The sequence below is a fragment of the Acanthisitta chloris genome, unplaced genomic scaffold (genome assembly GCF_000695815.1).
Source record: "Acanthisitta chloris isolate BGI_N310 unplaced genomic scaffold, ASM69581v1 scaffold16903, whole genome shotgun sequence".
Lineage (NCBI taxonomy): Eukaryota > Metazoa > Chordata > Aves > Passeriformes > Acanthisittidae > Acanthisitta > Acanthisitta chloris.
This window is the reverse complement of record NW_008664552.1, coordinates 108111-116440: the sequence shown is the minus strand read 5'-3', so window position 1 is coordinate 116440 and position 8330 is coordinate 108111. Positions and strand designations below refer to the sequence as shown.

Sequence of the window (8330 nt, the reverse complement as noted above, 5' to 3'; positions counted from 1 at the left end):
GGGCGTGGATGCGCACAGCCTCTTTCCATGGCACACCTCCCAAGTCTGAAGGAGGTTGCTGAGGCAGCAGCAGCTCATCTTCTTCCTCCTCATCTTCCTCCTCCATCTCAGACTCTGAACTACTGCAAGGGTTTGGAAAAAAAAAAAAAAGAGAAAGATTATATAATTAATAATAAATAACGATATTAAAGATTATGCAGTCAATGTTCCCTTGATCAGCCTTAGATCTCTGACAAGTTGTTTCAATACATACAAGCCCCAAATAAAATACTAGTTTTCTTGTTTCAGCATTTGATATGGGACCATGCCACAGCCCACCACGTGTGGGCTGCAACGTGGTCCTTGTTCTGCTTCTTTTGAAGAAGGTGAAGCAGCAGAAAAATGCCTGTGAAGCCAAGTCCAAATATCTGTGCAGCATTTATTGTTTCAGTTCATGACAGCTGAAAACAGCAGAAAGAAACTACTTTGTTCATATCACATAGTTCTTTGCAGGATCAGAATTGAGAAGGTTATGTCTTTTGATACAGCAGCTACTGCTAGCTACAACAGCTAAGATGATTTTGGCACTTGCTGTTGTGAACCAGAGGCAGCTTTGGGAGTGAAAAACAACTATCAGGCCAAAGGATACAGCATGTGAACAAGGAGAGCTGGAGAAAAAAAAATACAAAATTCCTCACTTTTCTACATCCCAGACAGAAATATGTATCCAATTGAGTACACAGTGTATATAGTGGAAAGAAATTGCAGGAAGCAGTGCAAAGATAATTACAATAATGAGCTTATTATTCTCACAGCAGAGTCTAAACCCTGCAAAGCAGTAAATAATTAGTGCCTTTTAGCAGCCATCTCTGTTTAAATCTAGCCATTCCTCAGCATAAGCAGCAGGGGCAAGAAAGGTAACCACTTATGCAACGACATTTAATCTAGCTCACTCTTATGTGCTGGACTACCTAGAGGCACTGGGCAGAAGGTTGGTTGCATCTGTCCCTGGGAAATGACTGAGAACTGCTGCACACTCTGTGTCTGCAGGGGGAAAAAGTGCTTTCCTTTGATTTATCCCTTACCCATCATTGTCATAACACAACTGCATTTATTACAGTTGGATGCTTCCCATATGGATCTTAAAAGGAATAAATTCATTTTGATGGAAGGGGAAAACTGTGAATAGCTAAAGTTTTGGCAAAGAAATCTAAGAACAGTATTTCTGCTGCTTCCTTGTAACCACTATCTCTGTGGTCAACAGCCTTTGGCAAAACCCATTCCATAGAGACAATGAAAGGCAAAACCAACAACTTGAAAATGATGAAGTTTACACTGCTTGTAGGTCTATTAAATACAACTTGTACAGGTGTAATTCTGTTTCCCATACACAGGTTTGATCACAGTGTGGCAAACTGACAGCTCCCAAAAATTATATATGGCAGCAGTTCTCTTATATTGCAGATAAACATATTCAGGTGTAGGGCTCCAAATCACGCTAACACTACTCCAACATATCATATTTACATAATTTTATTCACTACTTGTCTGAGAGCCTGTTTTTGATAGCAAACCTAATAAGGAAAACACTTATTTTCATGCTCTGATTGTCACATACTCCTGTCCATAGGCTCTTAAATTCTCCTTGCTGTTCTGCATACATAGAACATTATTTCACTCAAATTACAACCCACCTTTTCACACCATAAACTGAGCTATTTTTAACATGCTGCCTGATTTTCACATAGGAAATACTGAATACAAACACTGTTGCAAGCCATGGACTTGGTGCCTATTCCAGGAGACCAAAGCATATTCCAAAGGCTTTCTGCAGATATTGTCACAAAGATAAAAAGTGCTGTTCCTCCTCCCTGATTAACTTTCCCACCCTTTGGTATGGAAATAAACCTGACAGGTGCTGCATGCTGGAGTTTTTGTGTGCTGTCAATAAGGTTTACTGCTGCTCAAACTGTTGCCATGACTGCTGAGCAGGACGAGCTGCTGCTCTCCGACCAGCGGCTTATCGCATGGAATATTGACGGCACAGATTCTTTACCACGTAGCTCACTTCACCTTCTGTGGCTTTTATTTATAACCTGGGTTTTGTTTGACCTTTGAATACTGAGAAATGAGAAGCTTAGAGATAGCAGTGAGGTGGCCTGGTAGAGTGGGCATTCCTTTCAGGGTGGCAACTCTGTGCCGAAGGGATTTATTCAGCAGCTGATCATCTACTTCTTCCCTATAAAGCACAAATCAAAGACCAAGGTAGGTTGCTTTATAAGATTTGTGTAAGCAGTTGAGTATCTCATCAGAAAGGTGTACATATTTAGTGCTGAGGAGAGGAACCAAAACCTGAACTGTGGACATGAACTTCTTCCCTCGCCACACACATCCATGCAGCACAAGCTGTGACACTCCTTTGAAAGGCCACAGGGTATACCAAAACTGGCAGTTACTGCAAGTTAAAGGCAATGAATAAAGCACATAAAGGGTTTCCCACCCCTCACACCTGTGTGGTCAGGGTTTAGTTGCTTAATTGATCTTTTATCTCATTGCAGTTTAAACATGATTAACCCACTTCTGGAAAAACATGCTTTGAATCTGGTTTCCTGCAAACTTTCGCTGCAGTGTGCATGTTGGGAAGCTGTGCACCAAAATGTTAGGTCTCTGCCTGATTTAGATCTGACACCTCAGGGAACCCTGAAGCCCAATCCATAAGACATGGAGGGAACAAAGAGTTCCCCATCTCCTCTGCCTGCTCCTAACCCTGCGGCGCCGCACTGAGACAGTGAAGATGATCAAATCAGGGCTTTGGTTGGCTTGTTGCAGGAGTCAAAACTTTTTGCTTTTGAAAGAGTAGTCAGACTTTTAACCTTTTTTTTTTTTTTTTTTTTTGCAGTCTCTCTGTGACATCTTGTGGAGTGGATATGGGTGAACAGAGGATATCTGATAGCAACATCATCTAGAAAACTCTCTCTCTGATATTTGGCCCACAGTCTTGTCAGTGCTCTGAGTAAATTGTATGCCATACTTGGATTAGGGACAGAAAATTCTCCAGGTCAAACTGACAAGCAATTTGATGTACTTCTCTTGTCTCTCTATGACAAAGTGTGAGTCGTCCATTCAACACTGATTTTCACATGTGAAATTATACAGTACAGACTATTACAGACAGAAATACTCAGTGTAATACAGGTCATGGGGGTGAACGTAGTACAAAGGGATAACATCCTGTGAGACAAATTCAAACCTACTGACCTAAGAGTCCACTGCCCTCAGCCTCCACAATCTCACAAAACACCTTTTGGAGATGACCAGCAGCTCCATGCCAAAATGCCAGAACACTTATTTTTTAACTAACCCTTCTCCCCTGTAATTCTTCTGCCATTTATTAAGCAGGCCTGTTGTGTCCTGATTTACTGAAATCAAGACAAAGAATAATAATAGTGAATAGCTCCATACTAGTAAATTTTGTTTTAGAGCTAGACACAGAGGACTAAAATCCCCTCAGTATCATGAATGCTTATGTTGTCACAGTTGATGTAATTCCCAGACCTGAGCAGGGAGCTAAAGGAAGGACAAGTAAAGCAAACAGAGTTTGCACCTCCCATGAACACTCAGTTTCTCATACAGCTCTATATCTGTAGGCAATGCATACACAGAATATGTTTTCAGGATCTAAGTCTCAGGAAACAAATAACAGCATTTTCTGAGAGTATTTCAAGACTACTGGACAGACTGAGAGCTGAAAAGGTAAGGGTTGCTTTAGCCTCAAAAAAAAGTAGATGATTAGGAACCATATTAAGAGATCAAGACTCTGCAAGAGTATGTGATTGACTACAAAGTTCATGAGCATTCTTCACTGAGGATTTTCCTCAATGATTCTTGCAACAATTGTTTCCAGCAGCTCTACCTGCTTGTGTTTGGATCCCAGTGTTCTTACACAGAACTTTGCAGATGAAGAGAAATTCATGAAGGTACAACATAATTTTTAACAGCCATAACTACTGCTTCCAATGACTATGTGTTAGGCATTGCACCAGCATTCAGTCAGGATTACAGGCATGTCAAGCTTCAGCCTTGAAACCAACAGTAGTTATGAATTGTAATGCAAAACATTCAGAAGAGAAATTAACTTTGGGACCCCATTCCATTTGAATCCATGTTCTGTTTGCTCAGAATATTCATTTACCTTTGACACAATTGAAAAATAAAATTTTTTCAAATCCCTTCCAAATGAGGACTTAATTTCATGGTATTGTGGTGTTATAGGTGTTCTCTAAGAATGATAGTAAGTTACTTAGAACAGAAAGTACAAGATAAAGTACCCGTGTACCTATGCAGAACTTTGATAATGACTTTGGAAAGGGCAACCTGGTGCACAGTATGTTCAGGGAAGCGAAGGGAAAAGCAGGAACAGTCTGTTGGGATGGGTATAAAAAAATCTTATGGACAACATATGCTAACCTGCTGGGCACATCCTCTTCTGTTCCTTTGTCCAACACACTGCTCAGGTTGTGCTCTGCTAGTGTCTCCTCAGGAACCTCTTCCAGCTCCTCCTCCCGCTGGAGGGACAGTCGGTAGTTCTCCAGCTCGATCCGCTCTGGGGTGCCGCGCAGCCGCTTCGCCAGGCTGGGCTCTTCCAGCCCATTGACATTCGAGCCTGAGAATAAGCCAGTGAAGAAACAATAAATGCAACAGTCAGAACTCATTTCTTTGAGAAAATTGAGCAATTGGGAGAAAAAGGGCATGAGGCAGAGGGAGGTAAATAAAGCGAGAGAATACCTTATGTCATTATCCTGTTCGCCACTACTGGCAGAACGTGCTGGGAAGGCAGACTGCAAAAGGGAATCTTAGTGGTTTTGGCTAATAGAGGCTAAAAAGAATGTTAAAGGCCCTAGTTGAGAGAGGAGATAGGGCTACTGTAGCTGCAAAAACTAGAGATGCAATGAAGTCTCTGTAGGAAGCACTGGGGAAGGCCTGGGCACAGACTGGATACATCCTCTGAGACACAGCAGCAATGCTATGGGCAATCCTGCTGCTTGTTAAAATTACCAGCCATGGGGAGCCTGCAGAGTCAGGGAGCAAGACAATATTCTTACTGCTTAAAGATTGGGGCTAGAATGAAAAAGGCCCACTGGAAAAGCAAGTTTTAAAACTTGTTAGAGACTTGAATTAATTTCCCTTTAATCAGAGTTTGTGATGAAATGAACCACAGGGAAAATTCTCAGTGAGGTGTTTGCAAACACAAATCCCATCTATGATGAAATGAACCACAGGGAAAATTCTCGGTGAGCTGTTTGCCAACACAAATCCCATCTACCCCAGAAAACTGCAAGGATATGTGAACCAGGCAGTGGGAGATGCATTCCCTGTGGCACAGAATGGAATTCTAACCTGCATTCATCCATTTCATTAAAAAACTCTAATATTTCAGCTCTAATAACATGCCACTGTTTGCCCTTACTATTTACAGAGCTCAGTATTTCCTGGCTTTTGTTTTGCTTTGCTAAACAAGCCAACCTTCCTCTCAGGAGATAAGCTCTTCAGTGTGCTGATCATCCCTGAGGTCTCTGCACCTGTCCCAGTTTGGATTAATCTCTCCAGAACCTGTGTGATTAGAGCTGAACACAGCTTTCCAGATGAGGCCTTATCAGTGTGACACACAGCCCTGCCAGAAACCTCTCATCTGATACATGCTGAGAACACACTTGCCTATTTATATGCCACATAATACTGGTGGGTTTTACTTACTGACCAAAGTTCAGATCTTTCTCCTTCTTGGCTTTCAACTGATAAGCACCTTGTTGGTAGCCAAAATTCTCAACAGTTTCTTAGCTGCATGACCTGGTACTTTCCACTATTTCATTTCTGTGTTTAATCTTAATGCCTGTGCCATTTTGCAGTTCCCAGTGAATGATGTGCCCACCCTCATCTGCATCATGTTGCCTCAGCACTGAATTTCATTAGCAGATTTTCCCCCCTTTTTTTCTTGCCAATAATCTTAGTGAGAGTACTAGAAAGACCAGTCCCCAGGACACTTTTTGTGACACTCCACAGTGTGTAGGTGACCTCCAGCCCCATTACTCCCTTTCTCAGTAAAACCTTGTTTAAGCCAACTCCTTGGCTACTTGACACTTCATGTCCTATTCCCACATGTTATATAGTTTAATTGCTTTCATGTGTCAGCATTCAGATGCTTTCCTGAAGTCCAGACTGTTAAAATGCAGTGCATTTCCCTCACAGAAGTAATCAATCAGTTAGGTCACTGATAAAAGCTGCCAAGCTAGACCAGTCTTTGGAGAACCCATGTCATGTTTCATCCCACTTACCTGCAGGAGGTCAAAAGACTTCACTTGCAGGACTAGCAGTCTTTAGTTACTCCTTCAAAGGAGGTGTTTTATCTCCTGTTTTGGTTAGCTGATAGGTACTAGTGCAGATCACCTTTTAACCTGCTGCATTTTATTTTCTTGTTCACTTTTTAAATTTTTTTCTGCAGATCATATACTTCTGTCACCCAGAGACCACATAGTATTGCCCTGAATCAGACAGTTGAGGCACGTCATGATAGTTTGATTGCATCACAAATTGTGACCACAAAGCTCACAACTCACACTTCTTCCACTCTTCTGAGACAAAGACTATTTGATCAAATTTTATCTTCATTCACTACAGTATAGTAATATATAAACTTTTCTTTCTTCTTCACTGGATTAGTCTTCATTTCCCAACTCTTTTGCTCCCATGTCCACTGCCAACTGAAATTGGAGACCATCTGATTGATTATACATAAAACTGCATTTATGTCAGCTCCATCTCCACTGTGGACCCACTGCTGCTTTCCCTTACCTTGCACCTGCTTAGATGCTTAAGGAACAGAGCTCTTTGCTTTCTTTTCCCTTGCAAAGTGTAACCCAGCATGAGCTTTGGCAACATTTACTTTATCCTCACAGGTTTTCACCTCCAAGACAGTTTCTGTTTTCTTTCTTCATTCTTTGTAATTTCTCACTTTGTTCCTAACAGTCTTTTTTTCAGGGCAATTGCTCACTCAGAACCATCTCAGTATTTCATGCAAAATTCCACAGGCCTTCCCATAATTAGTGGTATCTATTTCCAATCCCTCTCCTGAAGGATAAAATCTCATAAGGACATCTGCCAGGAGTTTTTCCCTCTTCCTCAGCATGATTTAACCCTTGTGTGATGTGGGCAAGTGGCTGCTGTGCCTTCAGCTGGAACTACAGGGCTTCTTTACAGCATAAAGCAGAGAAGCTGCTCAGGTGGCAGGTGGAAACCTTGCACTTCCAGGGATACTGGGGGCTCTACCGTTTCCTGCTGCTAAGCCTTATGTTGTGTTAGGATGTGCAAAGTGTAGTGGAACTGAACTGCCTTTTCAGCTGGGATTCATGTGTCATTTCCTTCTCTCTCTTCTCTCCTCTCACCTCAGCCAAATCTATTTTTGCAATCTGTGTTACACTCCCCAACCCTGAGTTCATAGTAACAGGGGAATTGACCTGGAATACTTCTCTGCCACTTCTGGCTGACAGTAAAAAACCAAAGGATATAAGATCCTTCAGGTATGTTTTCCAAAACATAAATCACCATTGAAAAAGTTCAAATCATCATTGTCCTTCTTATCAGGAAGACCCAGCATAACTGGGACAGGGAGAACCAAACACCCTTATCACAGCACAAACTCTAAGTGGGAGTGACTCAATGCAATTGTGTTTAAAAAGTGATGGAACACCTACCTAAACTTTAATGCAAAAGGATGTGCTCAAGCTAAGGTGTCCTGTGATCCTGACAAGCACTCCCTGCCTCAAAACCTCAAAGACATAGGAAGGACATTCCCAGCACTAATTAATTTATATATCCATATACATGAGATGCAGGATTGGTCACATCCCTCCACTTCACTTTGCAAAGAAAACAGCTCTACATCAGAGAACATGATACAGAAATTCAACTGACCATCAGCTTCAGCAAGGGATTTCTAGGAGTTTGCACTAGGCAGACCATTTAGTCTACTTGACCTATTGGTTTTGTTTCTAAAAGATGCCATCAAGACACATCTGGCTAGCTGCAAAACCACTGTCAAACTTGCTACCAGATGTGAAACAGGAGAAATGCTCCTGCTAGCCAACTTTCTATGATACAGAAATTCAACTGACCATCAGCTTCAGCAAGGGATTTCTAGGAGTTTGCACTAGGCAGACCATTTAGTCTACTTGACCTATTGGTTTTGTTTCTAAAAGATGCCATCAAGACACATCTGGCTAGCTGCAAAACCACTGTCAAACTTGCTACCAGATGTGAAACAGGAGAAATGCTCCTGCTAGCCAACTTTCTACAAA

At 41.7% G+C, this 8330-nt stretch overlaps 1 protein-coding gene across 1 annotated transcript in view; it reads right to left on the bottom strand.

Annotated features, from left to right (window-relative positions):
- Nucleotides 1-8330, bottom strand: part of MICAL3 (microtubule associated monooxygenase, calponin and LIM domain containing 3) — a 108883-nt gene that overhangs the window by 42451 nt on the left and 58102 nt on the right. Inside the window, 3 exon segments of the mRNA XM_009071417.1 lie at nucleotide 1; nucleotides 3-122; nucleotides 4447-4642. The exon segment at nucleotide 1 is cut by the window's left edge and continues 97 nt beyond it. Of these exon segments, the coding sequence (XP_009069665.1) occupies nucleotide 1; nucleotides 3-122; nucleotides 4447-4642 (317 nt within the window).